At 31.3% G+C, this 20,546-nt stretch overlaps 1 protein-coding gene across 1 annotated transcript in view; it reads right to left on the reverse strand.

The window, feature by feature from the left end:
* AP3B1 (adaptor related protein complex 3 subunit beta 1) overlaps positions 1-20,546 on the reverse strand; it is a 266,236-nt gene that overhangs the window by 170,641 nt on the left and 75,049 nt on the right. The window contains exons 4-7 of the mRNA XM_082375446.1: positions 19,065-19,160; positions 18,272-18,432; positions 16,131-16,197; positions 7,047-7,229 (exon numbers count right to left, since the gene is read on the reverse strand). Of these exons, the coding sequence (XP_082231572.1) occupies positions 7,047-7,229; positions 16,131-16,197; positions 18,272-18,432; positions 19,065-19,160 (507 nt within the window). The remainder of the gene's footprint in view (positions 1-7,046; positions 7,230-16,130; positions 16,198-18,271; positions 18,433-19,064; positions 19,161-20,546) is intronic.

The raw sequence follows: 20,546 nt of genomic DNA on the forward strand, positions 1-20,546 counted from the left end.
AGAAGTGAATATACAGAGCATATAGAATGATCCACACTGAGAGGCAACCTTGCTAATCTTCAAAATATTTTAAGAAAAAAAAACAACAGATTTTTGAGGATACAAACAAAAAAATCAAGTTACCTGCAGAAAAGAAAAATCTGTGGCTACAGAGCTCTCAAAAGGTATCCCAACATATTATATCCAACCAAGAAGTCAAGTGTAAAAGTAGCAAGACCTTTCAAACATATAAGACCTAAGAGAATACTGATCCAAGAGTCCAGGCAAAATATCAAGTGTGAGAGTGACACTGCAAAGTCTCGAAATTTTATCTCTAATCTACCCATTCTTAAGAAGGTCCTGGAAGATGTTCTCCATCCAGGAAGACCAAAAAAGAAGACACTAGGGAGACGATGGCCTAAGAAAAAGAGGATTTAACACAGAAAAGAGAAGAAATTATGTTCCAGAACAACAGCTGTGTAGCAAGCCTAGCAAGCAATCAGGTTAGAAAAGGAGGGTAAAGCCTCCAGGAGAATGTCTCCTGGAAGAGTATGAAGTTATTGAAATACTGGATATATGACAACAGTACTAACTAGGACTGTGTTCAACTATATATAACAGAAATATCAAGTTATCCATAAGGAGAACATTTTTTTTTCTCAGTACCATCCACTTTCAGAGTGTAGCTTCATCCTCATGCCTGCAAAATGGCTGCTGTACCTCTAATCATCACACATACATTCCAAGAAGAAACAATGAAAAAAGGCAAAGGGTAAAATATATATGTCAAGTAAGCCTGTCAGAAAAATAATAGCTTTCCTAGAATCTCAGCCAGAATATTTCTACAACTATCTCAATTTCTACAACTGGGTCACATAGCCATTTCCGACTCCAAGGGTGTTTGAGGAAGTTGGTTATTTTTAACTAGACTTATCATTACTCTGAATAAAAATCAGGATTCTGTTATTTAAAAAGTGGAGTTGGAGAACTGATATTAGGTAGGCAACTAGTAGTATCTCAACAACTGCATATAAAATAATATTTGGAGAGGATTTAATTTTCTGATGGAGAATTTGGAGTGCTTTGTAATAGTGACATGATAAAGTAGGCAAATTAAAAATGAGGCAATTTTTGATTCCAGGAAGAACTTAAAGTTCCACAAGAAAGGAGATGAAAATGTTACTATACAGCATAAATAATATTCATAGTCATAATTAAATGAACAATAAACACTGGTTGAAAAATTGTAATACAATTATATTGCAAAGATGGAACAGGGAAAATGGAAGCATATGGTAATACAATAGAAGAATGCCAAATCCTCCATTTCTATAATTGGAAGTCATGTCTAAAATTGATAAATCAAGAAACAGCAATATATGTATATTACTTAGAAATGGAGAAAGTTAAATGCACACACATACACAAAAGCCTAAAAGAATTTGAAGGAGCTAATTCAGGTATGGGAAAAGGTGGGATAGGAAAATGTTGTTTCTTATAAGCCTGTATTATTTAACTTCTTTTTTTTAACCACATACATGTTACTCGAATAAAATTTTAAATGTTTCTTTAGAAAAGAAACTATGTAAGTTTAAAAAACCCAATCAAAAATAAACTATAAACAACAAAAAGAATAAGCAATCTTTAAGATAAATGCTCCATAACCAATGCAGGGAGCAGAGAACTCATTTCAATATCAGCATATGGTCCATAGTTTCCCATGAAACTGCACACTGAACCCTTCCTTCATCAATAGTTGCCTGAAAGAGTGAGCTAAAAACTTTATTTGCATTGTAAAGCACGAATTCTACCACAACTCTTCACTATTTTGTTTTTTAAAAATTCCGCAGAATAGCAAGTAAGATTCAAAAATAGCCCATTAGTAAGACAAAATACAAAATTTATTTTAGAAAGAAAATTAACCCGTAAAGAAAATTAAAAAAATAAAAAATAATCTCTAACACTTGGGTCCTCTAAAACAGGGCCTGGATGTGGAGTTTCGAGTCTATTCCCAAAATATTTTTGTACTTGCAGAAAATTGCTAATCAAGAAGTACGTACATGAATTTTGTGTTCTGATGGGTTCTTATTTTATAGCTACCCTTGAAAAACTTAAGAAACGTATCTTAAAAATACCTGAAACAAAATTGTAAACTTGGAAATTTCTTACACCTATATAAGGTTTTATAATTGAAATACAGATACAATGAGAGGAAGAAAAGTAAAATCATCATTTTCAATTTCAAAATGGCATACATATTCCCACCAGAATGTTATTACCTAGATTCATATGCTAAAAAGTAACTGTGAACGTAGAGAATTTTAAGTTCTAAATTAGTGAAGTAAAATATTTTGATAATTCTTGCAAAACCATCACGTCCTAGAGAAAGTTCAACTTTAATTCATAAAATTAAAGACATTCTTGTCAGGCCCAGTTTCACTTCAGTTTATAATTAATGCCACTAATGTTTTTTTCAATCACTCTTAAAATTTACTTGGTTTTTTTATAACATTTATTTTAAAAAATCTATTACTTCTACAAAAGCAACTTTAGACTTAGAGACTTACATTTAGGCTTCAAGTATTCTCCTACAATAGGCTTGAATGATACAAAGAAAACATTTAAGTAATTTTATATCCTTGAAAATTATACAAAGTTGACCTAGAATTAAAAAAAAGCCACTTGGACTGCAAAGAGTAAGGTAAATTTAAGAAAATAAAAATGCAAATACGCATTTTAGCAGTCTCTTGAATTTATTAACCTAAAAGGTTTAATTTCCATTTTCCTGCATCAGCTGTATTTATAAAATGTCGTGCCCTATAAACACGCTGTTATTTTCTATAGTCAAGCACCCTCTTAACAAATCTTCTCATTAATATGTAAATTCAAAGTCAATCGGTCTTCTCCCTGACAGCCCCATGAATTCCTAGTGCACTGTATAATCGGCTTTGACTTGGCATCCACTATTTATCATCAAAGATGTCAGTTAGAAAAATTATGGAAAATGCACTGCAATTGATATGACTGCAATCTACTTTGTCAACACTTAATTGTTCCTCAAATCATACATTTACATATAAACAGGCTAAGTACTGATCTATAATGATGCAAATAAACTAAATTAAAAATCGCTTCTGCCCCTGAAGAAGCTTGTTTGTATATGATGTGTTCATTTGAGGACTTACTGACAAAAGCATGTATATCAGCTCATCTCAAAAAGTACTTCTACTAATTTTCAATTCCTCAAAAAAACAATTTTGCTACCCTTCAAGCGTATGAACACAAACAAATGTTTTAAAGAATTCAATGAGAAACATAATTTTTCTCTTTGAAAAGCAAATGTAATTATGGTTGTTAGCTAATTGCAATGTCTGAGCACTAAGGATTGGGGAGGGGGCTTCAAAATTAGCTTTGACTAGAACACGATAAGCAAACACTCAGAAACTTATTAAAGTGAGCAAAAATATATTTTAATTTAAAAGTTACGAGTGAACAGATATAAAGGAAAGAATGTTGACCTAGGGATGAGATTATTCTGTTTATATTTCTGGCTCCACATTTTATAAGCAATATTATCTTAGGTGAGTAATTAAAATCTATACATCTCAGTTTTGTCACCTATAAAATGGGTATAATAATTCCCACTGCCCTATCTCAAATAAAATAGAACATAAGAAACTACACCAAAATAATAATTTGCTAAATATTAAGTATCACAGTATTACTCTTCACATTTTCTTAGTACTTAAAAAGAGAAACCTCTTGATTTTAATGAATTTGGTATTTATTATTTTAGGTAACTTTTAAGTCAATGAATTATTTTAGTGAGTTTTCTCACTCGTAAATCCTTTCACTTCAAGGTAAATGGCTCTTTATACATCATAAAATGGTGTTTACATAGCATTTATGCAAGTGACTTCTGCCTTATGCAAAGAGATGGGATGCTAGAATGAACACCCTTCTATTCTGCTAATTCTGTGAAAAAAACACATTCAAGTGTTGATGATTAAGAGACATAAAAGGATATTAACAACTCAGCACTAACTCTGCTGGAGTACTGTTCCAATTTCTTTCTGTTCTATAATACTTTAACAGTCCTTTACTCCATCATATGCTTTTTACAACATGAGAAGTGAAGAATGAAAGCAGATATAAATGCTGAATACTTCTCAGTTTCTTCCAGGTATGGTCAAATTTTGCTTTAGAAATTGGCAAACTGAATCATAAAGTTGAAATCACCCTGCCTAGTCCTAAAAAGTTTGATGCAACTTGAAGTCTAGGCCAAAAAATCCCCAAGACTATAAGTGGCTGGACTGCTCATTCAAAAGTTTCTCCGTTAAACAGAATTACAGCTAGTCACAGAGATGGGTTAACTGAAAGAGTGAGCATGGACATAGTCTAAATTATGATAATCCACTTGAACTTTCATTTTATAAAATATATTTGTACCAAAAGTCTTACATCTTTGACAATCCCTTACTTCTAACACTACAATAAAGGATGACACTTTCAAATCTTTCCCGCTGGTACTTAACAGAACACATGTATACAAGGAGACACAAGCCTGTTTTCCTGATTATTTTGGAGTCAACCGATATCATTTTTTTAAATAGCTTTACTGGAGTCCGATATCATTTTAAATCAATAAATAAAGTGAAATGTATTATTCAAAGTAAAATTTATAACCACCAAAACAAGTGAAATTCAGTGGTTGCCAGTAATTGTCTCTAAGGGGTCAACCAAGAGTTATGAGAAGGAAGACTTATTTTTTATTTCACCATGTGCTTGAATTGCTTCTATAACTAAAAAAAAAAAATACATATGATTATAGTTAGCTACACCCTTATAAATTTTCTATTGAAGTGGTTTTCTTTCTTTTCCTTCCTTAAGCCAAGGCATCTTTCTCAAAGGGAAATCATATGCAAAGCTGCCTATGAAAGGCAAGCAAAGGTGAAGCTGCTCCGTTGGAATGGTGGCAAGAGCCAGAGAGTTGCACACTCTGAGAGCGCCACTGCCCCCCGTGGTTGCTCCTGCGGCAGTGCTAGCTTCCTGAGGACAGAGCTGCGCACTTGGAAACCACAAAATTAGTCTACTAACCACATAATTTAGAATAATGCCAAAGTCAGATTGCAAATAAATGGCAAAGATAAGAAATGATTTAGCACAATTCCAGTGTACCCAGGACAATGATCAGACTTCATCTCGTGTTTGTAAAAATTAATGTTCACAGAGTTACATGTGAAAACACAAAGAATGCATTAGAGTACCAATTTTAAAAACTATCTGTCGAAAGAATAAATATATATGGTAGTGTAGAATTTAACCTTCCTGCTTTGTGCATAGCTTTAAAAACTAATTTTATCTAAAATAAGATGAAACAAAATTCAAGGAACAGAAACACAAACAGACAAAGTACAAAAACAGAGATTTTAAAGTCTACTTTTAGAAGATAAGGAAAGGAAAATACATTTTTTAAACTCCAGTTTCTATATAATGATAAAGCAGGGATCACTTGCATACAGCTACTGAAAATGATTTGATGATGACAGGAGAGTAAAATTAAAAATTTTAAATAGAGACAGTGGCTAGATAACATAAAATTACCTATAATCTTACACAATAGGAAAAAAATATATCTGAATAGCATTCTGGAAAGGAACTGGCTGAAATCAAACAGATAGCTATTAGCAACAAAAATCTCTCTTCAAAGTTACCACTGACACAAAAGGGTCAAGACACTTGCAGCATGGACATGTTGCTTAATCCAACAAAAGTGCCATCAAAAGTTTACTTCATTCAATGATAAAATTTCATCAATCTAGGAGCCCTATGTGGCATCAGACTTTTACATACTAATATTTTAAAACATACTTTGAATTTTAAGTAGAATAACCCAATCACTTTTTAAATACTAAAATTAAGATAGACTCAATATTACAGATAGCCTTCTGGATAAAGATATATTTTTAAATTTTTAAATACTTTTTAATACTAACAATACTTAGTAAATGCAGAAAACATTGATGAATATTTTAAACATTTAAACTCCTTAAATATCTGAAAACTTGACATGTCACCTAAAGCAAGAATTATGAACATTTTTCCATTTTATATACATTTTTCTCTCACTTTAATATTATTTCTAATTAACAAAAGCAATTAGTACTGAACACTCAATCCAAGCCTATTCATAAGTTTGTATAAAAAACACTATTACATAATTGGGAGATATCTAGTCTTTTACTTTCTATACTGCTTTTAAAATCTGTAATACTGCTTTTTAAAAAGACAAAAAAGAAATATCACAAGATTAGAATGAATGAGAGTGCTATTCTTGTAATATTTAATGATTTCTTTAAACAACTTAAAGCTTACACTTAAATCTTATATATACACTGAGAGATCTCTATTGCAAACTGTAATAAAGCTTTCTAAATTGTTAATATAATGAAAAGAATAAGGTATGCTTCTAATGTTAATCTGCACAAAGAAAACAAGTAACTTCACTGTAAGGTATACTTAATTATTAATTTTACTAAAATTCTACCAGCTTAAGTGAAAAAGTAAAACAAACATATTTTAGAAATTTAAAACTACAAAAAAGTAGTTTAAAAGTTCAACAATAATTTATCTGTAAAGGTGAGAAATTATCTTAGGTATAAATTCACATATGTTAGAGTCACATTACCTACTTCACAAGTGAGTACCTGGAACAGCTGGGTCTCAAAGGTGTGAAGCTGACTAATAACCAAAAATATACATGATCTGGCAATGTCACTGCAAACACTGTATCATGCTGCTGCTCCTAACAAGGCGTTCTTGCCAGGCCTCATACTAAAAGTTTATACACTATGCCATTAAATATGCGTCAATCAGTGCCAAAACAACGAACAATTATCCTTTCATTTATATTGGTTTCCTGCTTTCCAAAAGAACATGAGAAAAATTAGTCCTCCTTAAACATGCAGATTTCTATATTTCTCTACTCTTAATTTTTTGTACACATTTTAAAAAACTCATCCATTTTCTTAGTATAATTTTTAAGTGTAAGATTATTCAACACTTACCTCTTTCCAAGGACTGACAAACTGTGTACGAGCATATCGAGTTAGCATGTGGATTATGACAACCTGCCCCCACTCTTCTACATCAACTAGTAAATTACATAGCTTGCGGTAATTCTTGTGAATGAGATCTATTCTATCCGGGCATACTTCTTCAAAAGCCATGACAACACTGCCAGCCACCAACTAGAAAAGAAAGAAATAGTAACTCATTAAAAAATGTTTTCCTTCCATCAAAGATTCCACTCAGACATTATAGAGACACAATCAGTGTTATGGCAATCAATATTAAAAGTATTCAGTCATTTGATTAATAAAATGTTCATGTTTGAATAACAAATTTTGAAGAGTCACTCCCTCAAAGAATAACTTTGATAGCTGTAACATGTCTGAAAAACGAATACTTTTCTAAAGTATTTGAATTAGAAGTATTAGCATTAAAATCATAATATTTTTTATCTCATCACGTTAAATTTCAATAAATTGTTCACATATGGATTAGACATATTAATCATGCACAGTTTTCATTTTTAAGGCTTACCTGAACTCTAAGGATTCATTATTTAGTACAATAACAAGGACCGTATCATGTCAGTTTAAAATGAGAATGACAACAATTCCACAATGAACTTATCTTAAAGCGTGTGAGGACCTCATAAATGTCTTTAGTATAAAAATACTTTCGAATCTTACACACTTTAATCAACCTGTTAATTTTTACCAATATAATTTATTTACAAGGAAAAAATACTGGCTAAAATTTTAGAACATTATTATTACTTATATAATTATGTGTATAAATTGAAATAATATATTACCAACAAAAGGTAGCTTTCTCCAAGACCAGTTAATGAAACATAAATGTTGTTTTTGGAATTGCCATGTTTTTGCAAAGTGGTGAAATTAAGATTTCTTTGGTATGAAGATACAAACTAAGCAGAATATATAATATACAAATATTCTTATATAGGTACACTGGTATGTCTGCAGTTAGCCCACAATATAATACGGTTTTGAAAAAATAAATTAACATCATATTCTTTCTGAACACTAGGGATCTTCATTTTAGTATCTAAAATTTCCCCAATGTCTTAAAATAAGCAATTAAATAGAAATATAACTTACTGAAATGGTACTTTTTGAAAAATATTAGATACAATGATATTCGTATTTTTAGTGTTTAGTGTCCCTCTACTTGGCTGACATTTAGTTTATTAATGTGCAACCAACAATACAATTGAAAGAAAACAGCTCAGAATATAGACTTGCTATTATGCTAAACAAGTTTCCAGTCCTGTGGGGATTTTATGAATTACCAATCAGTATAAACGTGAAGCTGCATTTATTGACTCCAGCCCTGCCCATGTACTGGTGCCTGCTGGTCCCAGCATGTATGCACCTCAATCGAAAAAGCAAAGAATTGATTATTTGTGTGAACTAAATAAAAATGTATTATATGTATAATTTTCTATGTGCTATTGATATGGGAAGGAAGTTATGTTTGTGTTTTCAACACCACATTTTGATGTCTTCTGCACAAATCACTCTTCAGAAATTATATTCTGTGATAATCATATTTCTAAAAGATTAGAATTATCATTTTAAAATCTCTTAAAACAACTAAATTTATGACATCAAACTATAGAGTAACAGTATTTGTGAAATACATTTATATTTATATATGTCAATCTTACATTAAGATATATATTTTTTAATTGGCAAGGGTGTTAAAGTACAAAAATAAATAATACCACTTAGAATAAAATAATCTATGAAATTGAAATGGGAATTCAACAAAGTTTCAATTTAAGGAACACTATGTGAAATCAAGTTATTCTGCCCAAACCTAGAGATTATCTTTTTCAAATATGTTTAGACACCAAACAATTAAAAGGAAAATCAGCTCCTACATGGTACTAAATTTATCAAAACAAGAGCCACAGGTACAAAATAGTTCTAAAGTATTAATAAATAACATGAAAATGAAAGAAAATAATTAATTACTTAAGTAAAGATAAAGTCCATGGAAACACAAAAATAATTAGGAAGAACATAAAGAAAAGAACCTTTACAAAATAAAACTGATGATTTTAGGTATTTCATTATATGGTTTTAACAATCGACTCTAGCCTAAACACTGCCAGAAGAATTGATTATTCTGGTATATTAAATATTCAATATTCTATACAACTTACAGAATTAAAATAAAATGATCTACTCAGATTTGAAAAACAAAAATATTGGTTTCCCAAAAACAGACAGTTAATTTCCATCTCACTGTGTCAATAGTAGCTTTTTATATAAGGGGAAAAATAAATCACTCCAACAAAACTAGCAATGAACTCATCAAATTCAAATGCAGTTTTCCATTTATGTATTTTTTATATTAAAGCAATAAACATGGTTCATTTATCTTCCCTTGGTTGTCACGTTTTTCTGTGCTGTTGCTATGAACTTCAGCCATTAGCTGTGCTCCAAGGTAAACTACATGAACCATCAACAAAAGTGACACTCCATCTATGGAGTTCATATTTTCGCCAGATTATCTATGCTAGTTGACAAGCTGGTAATGAAAAAAATCACACTAAGCAAATGGTTCCTCTAATAACAATAAATTTTCTATAAAATTATGAAGGGTACAAAACGTTTCCTTGCATCTATTTTGTCATGAATTCTAATTAACGTTGCAAAGACCTGAGAGTGCTGGGTCATCACAAGAAGTGCATCAAGGTTTGATTGATAATATGGTGTAAGTTGGCCAATGCAGCCAAGATTTTCTTCTCTTAAATTAATGGCCATCCAACCTGCCCTAATCATACAGCCCAAATGATATTCCCCTTCTTATTTCAATTTTCTTGAGGCATGGAAAATGGGAAAGATCAGTCATTTATCTTCTAATAGCTGGATAATAGATCTAACACAATAAAACATCTGCACAAACGAAGAGGTGTGTTTTTTTGCCCACAACAGTGAAGCTTTTACCAACATTAAACCAATAACTTATAAAATGGTGTCTTACCCTCACAGCTTAGCTATGAACTACCAATATATTCACTAAACATCATTTTGTAGCTAAATTAAGAAGAAACTTCGTCATCAAAAAAATATAAATAAACAACTCAGCTTTTCAGTAGGCACTGACCTAATTTGTTTTCCTAAGAAACTCTGTTTTCTATTAGAAAGTTAAATGCTACAAAAGGATTTCTTTAAAATTAACCTGAAAGGAAGAGGAAATAAACACCTTTTGAGGTGTTCTAAATAAAAGAAAGAAGGTTCACTACAAAGCTTAAATTGCTCAACAAGTGTGAATTTCTACATTTTAAAGAAAAACAAGAGAAAGTATTATAAAGTTTAGAAAGGAATTTATACCTGAACATTAGGAAAGGTCTTCAATAAAGAAGAAAAGTGTTTAGGATATGTTAAATAGAGAAAATATGATGAAAATGGTAAATCTAGGAATATACAGTGAAGAAATTATATTAAAAAAACTTATAACAGTTGACTCAGTATGATCAAGGATAAATAAAATGTTCCCTTTCAATTATACTGACAATTGTAAGCTTCTATTATACCTTTTAAAATTTACAGATACCTTCAGACAACAGTTATCTAAGTAACTCTAAAATATTCTTCTAGTTACATTACCATAACTGTATTCCTAATCCCAAAGTGACTTATTTTGGGGAAAGGACTATTCATATGACAAATACTGGTCTTTCTCCAGTAAAAGGGAAAAACATTTCTATTATATTTTAATAAGCTTTTTATTTCCACCTTTCCTTAAAATGAGAATTATACAACTAATTTTCTTTGAGATCTCAATTTCAAGAAAATCTTCCTTTAGGCTAAAAGAAGCAACAGAAGGTATATCTCATAATCAACAGAGGTTAAAGAAAGGTTTTTAAACATGTTAACACCTTTCAAATTTATATTTATCAGTAGTAATAGCAATGTTATCATCATCATCATAATGATCCCAAGAAGCTCCTGCTGACAGCAAATAAATTCCTTTTCAAAATGTGGAAATAAATTAGACCTGGTTCATTTAATTAGGAAATTTTTAAACAAAAATGATTTAGGATTACTGATTTCAAATGTCAATCCTAACATTATTAACTGGGGGGGGGGGGAGAAGAAATATAGCTGTATCCCTTCAATATATTATACATGACAAGAAAAAGTAATAATAAAGATAAGATCCATAAATATCTATATAGATATCAGAATATTTTTAACCTTTCCACATCAAATTATAACCATACAAAGGAAAAAATTATCAGAAGACATTCACAAAACGTAATTAAATACTGGGTAGACAAGTTAATGGTACCTAGGGAAATCTGAATCTCTCAACCCAAACTCGGAAAAAGCAAAAAGATGAAAACTTAAGCTCTAAGCATAATTAAAATACAGAGAATCTCCAAACTTCGATTATACATAAGTAGAAAAATAAGTCCTAAATCCCAGAGAGTTATCTTTCATGTGTACATCATAAAACCTCACAAAGATCTATGACAGTCTGAAACAACTGCCCAGAACAAAGCAGACAGGAGTTAGTGGTGGGCGTAAGAGGGAACTAAAAGCAACAGCAGAAAGAAAGAAAGGACCCTAAGTGTGAAAATACTAAAAAAGATTCCTGGTAGATCAGAGCAGATACAGGGAACAGACTTCAAAGGAAAATAAGATTCAATGAGGCTACCCTGAAAAGGTAAAGTTTCAAAAAGAAACAAGTTTAAAAAAGAGGTGGATGAAAAGGAGCACCTTAAAAACTGTAAGGTGACAGAAAAAAGAAATAAGAAGAGGAAATTTAGGCCCCTACAAGAAAAAATAAAATCAAAATAATCTTAGGACATACACCCCTTCCTATGCATGTCCTCTCCACAAAAGCCATCTAATAAAAAATCATACTTTGCTATTCTGACAGAGAGGGTGCTCATATACTAGGAATCATGCAAACTACCTCATATTCAAACCACCAACCCTGTCCAAAGAAACGTAAAGATGCAAGTAATCTGTAAGTATTGAAAACAGAAAATGAAAATCAAAACAATTCAACTCATGAAAATTACCCACACAAAAAAATCAATGATAAAGCAAAACAACAACAAAAATAACCCAACTGTAACACAACACTTCAAAATGAATTAAGCTGCCTCAAAGAAGAATTTCAAGATCAGAAAAATGAACATGAATCAGAAATTGAAAAACAGACAACAGAAATGAACAAAAGACATCAGGAAGAAACAGAAGTTGAAACTAGAAAAGAAATAAGCAGACATCATGATTAAGTTGCAAAGTGCCCCTGGCAGAAAACAGTTGAATAAAAATTTAGGAAGAGGCATTAAAGAAAAGTACAAAAAGAACCAAAAGAATGAAAATGAGATAAAGAAGTAAAAAGGTTTAGAGAGATAACGGTTGAAATGTAAGACAGGCAAAGAAGATCCAAATTAGAGAAAATTGAAATCCCTGAAGAAGAAAAAGCAACAATTGAACAGAATTAATATTTAAAACTTAATCTTAAACAACAACAACAACAGTTTGCCAGAAATAACATAAATTCTAAATCTATATTTTAAAAAGCCTCACTGGGTACTAGGAAAAAAATTGACCCATATCAACTAACCCTGAGACACCAGGTAAAACTATTATATTTCAAAGATAAAGAGAAAATCCTCAGGGTCAGCATCTTACTTAACACAGATACATTACAGGCATTTCCTTTAAACTAAAACAAGGCAAGGATGCCCACCATCTCCACTACTATTGAACACTGTACTGAAGTTATAAACCAATATAATTAGACAAGAAAAATTAAAGTCATAGGTATTGGAAAAGAGGAAGTAAAATTATCTGTTTGCAAATGATATGATTTATTTTCTAGAATAAAACAAATGGAGATTGAAAGATAAAACTAAATCAAACAATAAAAGAATTCAGTAAAGAAGCAGGATATAAAATTACCACACAGAAAATCAATAGCTTTCTTAGAGAACAATATAACAAGTTCAACCATACAATGATAAAGCGATTTCAATTTACAACAGCATTCAAAGAAGTAAGGCTAACGATAAATATAACTCTAAACCAATATTTAACTCAATTAGTAGTCCCCATCTCACTACTCTTCTCAGAGTACATGCTAGCAATTCTGAAACAATACTTTATCTGCATTCTGGGACTGAGTAAATAAGTAAATATATTGTGGATAACGCAAGGCACATTTCTTAATGTTGGAAAAAAGGAAGTTACAAATATGAAAAGGTAGGACACTGGAAGGAATGTTGTGCTATTGCTCTGGAATTAGAGAATTCAGTATAAACTACTGCTGTTTCATATGGATAGAAAAATAGATATAGGTGTTTTTTTAATTTTAAAAAAATAAACGTATCCTATCTAACACTTTAGGAATGAAGAGTGCCTTATAAATGATAGACAGTCAAAGCTCCCAAAGGATCTATCTATGAACTCAGAGCATGACACACACCATTTGGGAAACAAAACAATGAAAATAATAGAAAATACCTAATTACTATCGGCAAGAATATTAACAAATTAATTCTCACAATTATTCAACAACTATTAAAGACCTACTATGAACAAGTACAATATTTTTTTCTACTGTATTTTGGAAATAAATGGTCAGAACCCAAGAACAGACATTCTAAATTTGCAAAGAAATTGTATTCTTTACATTTCTTTTTGGGTCATTTGTTTCTTATTTATCCTTTTATGGTGTCAGGCACGTGCTGAGGATTTTATATACAACAGCTCTTTCAACACAAACAAAAACTTTATACATGGGAAATTATAAGCCCTAAAAATCTGCAAGCTGAAACTTATGAAGGCTTAATACATAACTACTAAGTGGTGGAACTTCAGACACAAATCCAATTCTGTTTAATTCCAAAGAAGGTAGTTTTTACCTGTGACATGCTATATATCTTGTTAGACATGCACATGTTATATACGGAGATTTCATATCTATGCCATACAACCAATTTCTTTTAGTTTATTATGTAGCAGAAATCATGGAAATTTAAAATAAAGGATCTGTTTAAAATAGATCCATTAAAATACTAAAAAAATAAAGGATTAAAATAAAGGATCTGTTTCTTACAGATCCTTTATTAAAATAAAGGATCTGTTAAAATAAAGGATCTGTTTCTTACAGATCTTAGTATTCTCCACAGTACTTGGCAAATGTCTTCAACACAGAAGAAACTAAATGTTTTTTTATTATTACTAAAATCAAGTTAACCACAATATCAATAATATTGATTTCATATTTGGGTCTAGAAGGAGATAACAAGTATGCCATACAGAAGACAAAAAGGAATCAAATTTCTTTTCTCTGTCTTCATTATGCCAACCACTATAGAAGAAATGAAGATTTCTGCTACATTATAGACTAAAAGAAATTTGCTGAATGGCCTAGTCTCCAAATATAGTCTCAGGTAAATACAACATTTTCAAAAATACACAGTGAAAAAATCATTAAAAGAATTAACATATACAACATATCCATTGAATACAAAAAAAAAAAAAACAGTGAAGAGGAATGAGGAACAAAAAGAAGACCTAAGATTTAGAAAGACATAATGGCAGCTATAAATTCAACTATCAATAGTAACAATAAATGTCAATTGATTAGACAGTCTAATCAAAAGGCATACGTCATCAGACTAGATTTAAAAAATGTATGTTGTCTACAGGAGACACACATTAAATAAAAAATACCAACAGGTTGCGAGTAAAAGGAAGGAAAAAGATATATCAGGTAAACAGCAATTATAAGAAAGTTGTACTTAAATAGGACAAGATAGAACTTAAAACAAAAACTGTTACTAGAGATTGAGACATTTCACAATGACAAAAGGAAGGTAAAACAATTATAAATACAGATGCACCAAATACCAGAGCTCCTAAATATATGAAGTAAACAATGACAGAATTGAAGGGAGAAATAGACAGCTCTATAGCAATAGTAGACTTCAACACTCTGCTTTCAATGAGCCACAAGAAAGAAGATCAACAAAGAAACAGAAGACTTGAACAACACTATAAACCAATTACATCCAAGAGACATCTACTGAACACTCCACCCAAAAAGAGCAGAATACATTGGGTTGGTCAAAAAGTTTGGTTGGGTTTTTCCATACCATCTTATGGAAAAACCCTAACGAACTTTTTGGCCAACCCAATACACTCCTCTCAAATACACACTGAGCATTCTCCAAGACAGACCATATGCTAAGCCATATAATAATAGCTGTATGAGTCTAGTGGTTACTGTATCAGATAGCTGCTATATACAGATATACGTGCACCTGGGTGATACTATCCTAAGATGAGCTGGAATCCTTTTCCTGAATAGTTTTGAGCCATATATATGGGTGCAGAAGCCTCCACCAAAGATACACCAGCTGGTGATTACACCAGCTCCTGCAGAGGTCTGCTCAGAGACCCCATGCATCATCACTATTTCTAGATCTCATTATCATGTCACTACACACAAAGAATAGGAGTGGAATAGGAAGGAGGAAGAGACACGTACATTCCCAAAACATGGGAAATTTACCCAGTTAAGATCATTCTACCCAGCCAATAAAACAGCGTTATACATATGAGAACATTTTAGTATTTAAGAAAAAAAAAACAACACACTTGTAATACTAAAACACACGCCTCTAATTTTTCATTATCTCTTTAATACTGAATACTTCATTTTAAAATAATTATTTGTTCCCAAGTGATTGAGCCTTTAAAAATCCTAATAAATCATTGCTTAAAATAAAAGAGCTGACCTTAAAAGCAGTCAACAATTTAGCCACAGGTTAAAAAAAGAATTTTCTTTCCCCAACTTTCTCTTCTTCAGATTCTGATGAAGAAACATGTAACGAACTAAAATTCCAAATGCAATCTTTCTCTTTACCTGGACATTTTTATTCTTCAAGGATTTTAATGAGCTCCATTAATATTTATACCATTTCAAAATCAATAAGAATAATTATATCAAATATACAACAGTAAAATGATACTATGTAAATAAAGCACAATTTTACTTGGACATAAAAAGATATTACTTACTGTGCTTTTATCCTTCAGAAGTTTTTCAATTATTTCAATTAACATTTCCTTCTGCTCTGGATCAAGGCTAAACCATAAAAAGAAAAAAATTTACATTAAGTTTTTTTCCTTTAATTCTAACTTTAAATGAAGCTAATCATTTCAAGGATATTGAAATATTTTAAAGTGGGGGAGACTTATGTCTAGACAAAAATAAACAGAAAACAAATTTAAAGTGGAATGGGTTGATTTTTCCCACAGATGTGTCCTAATCTTTCTATCTAAAGTTGCTCATATTAATTAAACCCAGATACCAATACCGTTAAGAAAATATTTAAAGAACAAATCCACTTCTTAAAAAGAAGTTGGAAAGCCTTAAGAAAGTAATTGCAAGTAGATAAACCACAAAATCTTTTTTTAACTGGGGGGAAAATAACAGGATAGCAATCATTTTTGAGCATGGACACATAATTGTCAAAAAGAAATATAAAGAATTTCCAAATAAGAATTTTGTACCATTCTAGTTTACTGATAGAGACATGCATAATAAAACCTGCCATCTAAAACTAAGAAATATAAACAAAGGCCCACATACGCACAGAATTGACAGATGCATCTAAATATCAGCTGTAAGCACTGAAATACTGTTAATAATATAATTTCTTCCTAGCATAGAATTCAACTGTTCATTTACTGAGAAGCTAAACGATGGGCATACAAAGATAAGTAAGACAGTCTAATAAAGACAGTCCCAAACATAATCATACCATATAATGGAGATATATCTAAGGGATTATGGGGATAAAGAAGAAGGACACCAATGGAGGCAGGAAGATTGTGGAGGGTTTCTTCTGGGAAGTGACATCTCAGATGAATCTTAAACAACTTGACTTTAGAGCTGGAAAAAGTAGGAAATATTCTAGGTAGAGACTAAAGGAGGAACAAGAGATGGTAATGAGATAAAAACATTTTATGTAGAGGACTAAGAGGCAGTACTGAGCTACGAGACTGTAAATTCAAGACAGAGAGGTTAAATGGAGCCCAGTGATGGGCTTTTAAACTATCGTAGTGAGCTTGGATCTTATTTTGTAAGTTGATAACAAGAAAGGATAATGACTAGTGTGAGATAACTTTGTTTGACAGTTAACCTAAGAAAATGATTTTTTACTTTTCACGAACATTATATAAGTTTACTACTGACCATTATAATTATCTGAACATTCAAACCTTTTAATTCTTTCAAATGCCAACAAGTCTCCCTTCTCCAGTCTTTCCTAACTAATCCCATTTCTTTACATCTTTACTTTATGAAACCCTATATGATAATCTGAGCCCTATCCTATCAAAGGCATTGTTAGTGTGCCTTTGTATGTACATATATATCATATAGCAATATCTTATTCAATTATAGATTGCCTTTAATTATTTGGCATACGTTTGATTTTTTTCCCTCAATAGGGATGTGATACCACATCCTCTATCCTCTATCTTATGCGTGTAACACAACACTAGAAACACAAAATGATCTTGATAAAAGTTTTTGGAATAAATGGTAACAGAAAATAATACCAAATGATTACAGATAATAATTATTTTATTTAGGCAATATGTTTTCCACAGAGATCAAGGTATCATATGATAATTTAATAAATATCATATAAATACGGCATGGTGCTATATTTAAAAATCAGTATTAAAATAATATTTAATAAAATAGCTCTGGAAAAGAATCAGGCAAGGAAGGGAACAGCAGGATCAAAGATGGAAGAAGGGGTAGCAAAGTGAGTTGAGGCAATAACACACTTAAGATTCTACCCTGCAATAAATAGGAAAACAAACCTTAATTTTCTAATAACATGTGTATGTGTAATGAGAGATGGACTATATAAATGATAATTCAATTTCTGATTATTTTTAAGTTATAAAATCCATAAATTATCACAGGCCCTAACAGGCTCACAAATAAAAACCTGCCTAGGGTCTCTATAACCAAAATAAAATTAAAGATGTCTAAAGAATGTTTGTGGGCAGGGGAATCACAGTCACTGAGTTTACTTAGTTTAAGGACAGACTAGTTATAAGCGCTAACAAAATAAGCCTCCAGGGGCTTTAACATTCCACATGACATTAGGGATCTTTGGTATTATTTACAAAGTACCAACCTGTACAATTTTTGTATCGCATGGGCTGCATTCTTCCTAACGTATGGTGATAAGTCAGCAGAAGCTTCCTTAATAGCAAGCATCATAATAGGTACAATAATTGGCACTCTAATACTTGACAGAACTCTCAAAGCACTTGCACGAATTAGTTGATTTGGGTCCTAAAGACAGTGCAAAAATATTCATCAAAATTTCAAGTTTTCAATATTTCAAATACATCTTTATGATACAGTTAACAGGTGCTTATAGGATGTAATACAACAATAGCAAAAAAAAAAAAAACCAGGACACTTAATTTAAGTACCCAGTATATGGAAATGGATAAGGAAAAAGAGAATTAAATAAATGTTTATTTCTCTGAATAATGTTTTAACAAGAAAAGTAATGGTTATAATTCTACTTGATCATATATTACTAAACATGCTGGGTTTTTAGAGTTTCATAATAACAAAATGCTGCAGGTCATAAATTTTATCTTTAAAAAAAGTCATGTCCCCTCTTTGTACACTTTCAACAACTAGTTGGTGTAATGATGAAGAGCTCTTTGAGGCACAATAATGATTATATTGAACATAAAGGAACATATAGAAACTGAAACATACTAGGCAAAGTCCAGTTGATTATAATAATAAATTATTTTCTAAGGGCATTGAATAGGGACCGTGAGAGGCCTTTTAACTCTTTCAAAACATGACTGTACCATTTAGTGGATTATTGCTCCACTTCTTTAAATGACACACCTTCAACTGTGCAGAAACAGTGCAGCTATTTGCCTACTCACTCTATTATTTACCTTCAGAGCTCGCTGAAAAGTGCTTATGGACAAGAGTGCCAGATCCTGCTGTTCTTCAGCATATCGGACCAGGTAAACATATACTAACTTCTTGATCTGTGAATAAGAAAAAATAATTTAATCCTAGCCAGAGTGAAAATTAAAAATTTAATATTTTCTATACTAAAATCCACACTCAACTTTCCTGAACTAAATAACTGAACCTGCTCATAGCCTAGATGGTAAAATAAAGATAATGGATTGTCGGATAATGAATAGAAACAGAAAAAGCTTGTGAAGTAAGCATTTTAATAATCCAATCCACAACAGCAATATCCTATCAAGTTGTCCTTCCTCTTGATGGGAAAAAACAGTTCTTGAGCAAAACTCATATAAGAATATTAAAATATTAACTGATTTGGAAAAGTATTTTCAAAATGAGGGATACAAATAATATAAAGACCTTGGGCTCTGTCCACTAACTATATGGTATGGAAGCTTATGTTTCCTCATCTGTCAAAAGGTGCTGAGGCCCAACTCTGATTCTATGGTAATAGTCACATTCCAATATACATTACATGATATTTTCAGCTCAGTAAGAATAATGTGTGACAATATCAATTTAATGTAATAAAAATTCCAAAAGGATGGAAGTGTGTTTTGAAAACTGTTTTCAAAGTCAATTTAATCACTAAATTTATAACAAAATTATGATGAGCAGAAAAATTACATGAAAATTGGAATTTGAGTTGAAATTCATCAACTGCTTCCTTCTGACACTGCTTGTAGCTTGTTATCTCCCTTCTCAAATATCTTCAGATACCATTGCTTGATTAATTTTCTGATATATCCCCATAGTACATATCTAAAAGTTAATGGAATGTTCAAAGAGCATGGGAAATGAGGGGAAGTAGCTGGAAATAGGTGGAATCAATGCTGAAAAGGAAAACAGTGCTATACTGGGCCATATTTTATATCACAGTAACCAATCTGGACTTCTTTTAAAGACAACTGCCATGGCCTTCTCTCCCTTACAGTCCAATTTCCCTTGACACAGCAGTGTTTTGAGTTCCTTCACCATCCTGTTTGTTCCCTTCTGAACTCACTCAATTTGTCTATATTTTTTTCATTACAGCACTCCAAACTAAAAATGAAGTCTAAGCAAGACAAAATAGTTAAGATTTTGTTCCAGATGAGGTGCTTCTACTGATACAACTAATTCTTGATTAAAACCACATACTTTTTCCAAATGTGCTACTGACTAAATCAATCCATACCCGAGTAATTGTCCTAGTGAGGTTTCTTCTTTTAAAAGGAGGTCAATATCTTACACTTAACCTATAGACATTTTCAACAACTTAAATTCAACATGTCACGGCACGCTCCTCAGATAATTTTAGATCTTAATCTTTAATCCAACCTATTTTGCTATTCTTCACAATTTCATGGACACAAGTGAAAACTTAATGAACATACTTTCTGCATCTTTATCATTATTGATAA

The sequence above is a fragment of the Balaenoptera borealis genome, assembly GCF_965194805.1.
Source record: "Balaenoptera borealis genome assembly, chromosome: 2".
Lineage (NCBI taxonomy): Eukaryota > Metazoa > Chordata > Mammalia > Artiodactyla > Balaenopteridae > Balaenoptera > Balaenoptera borealis.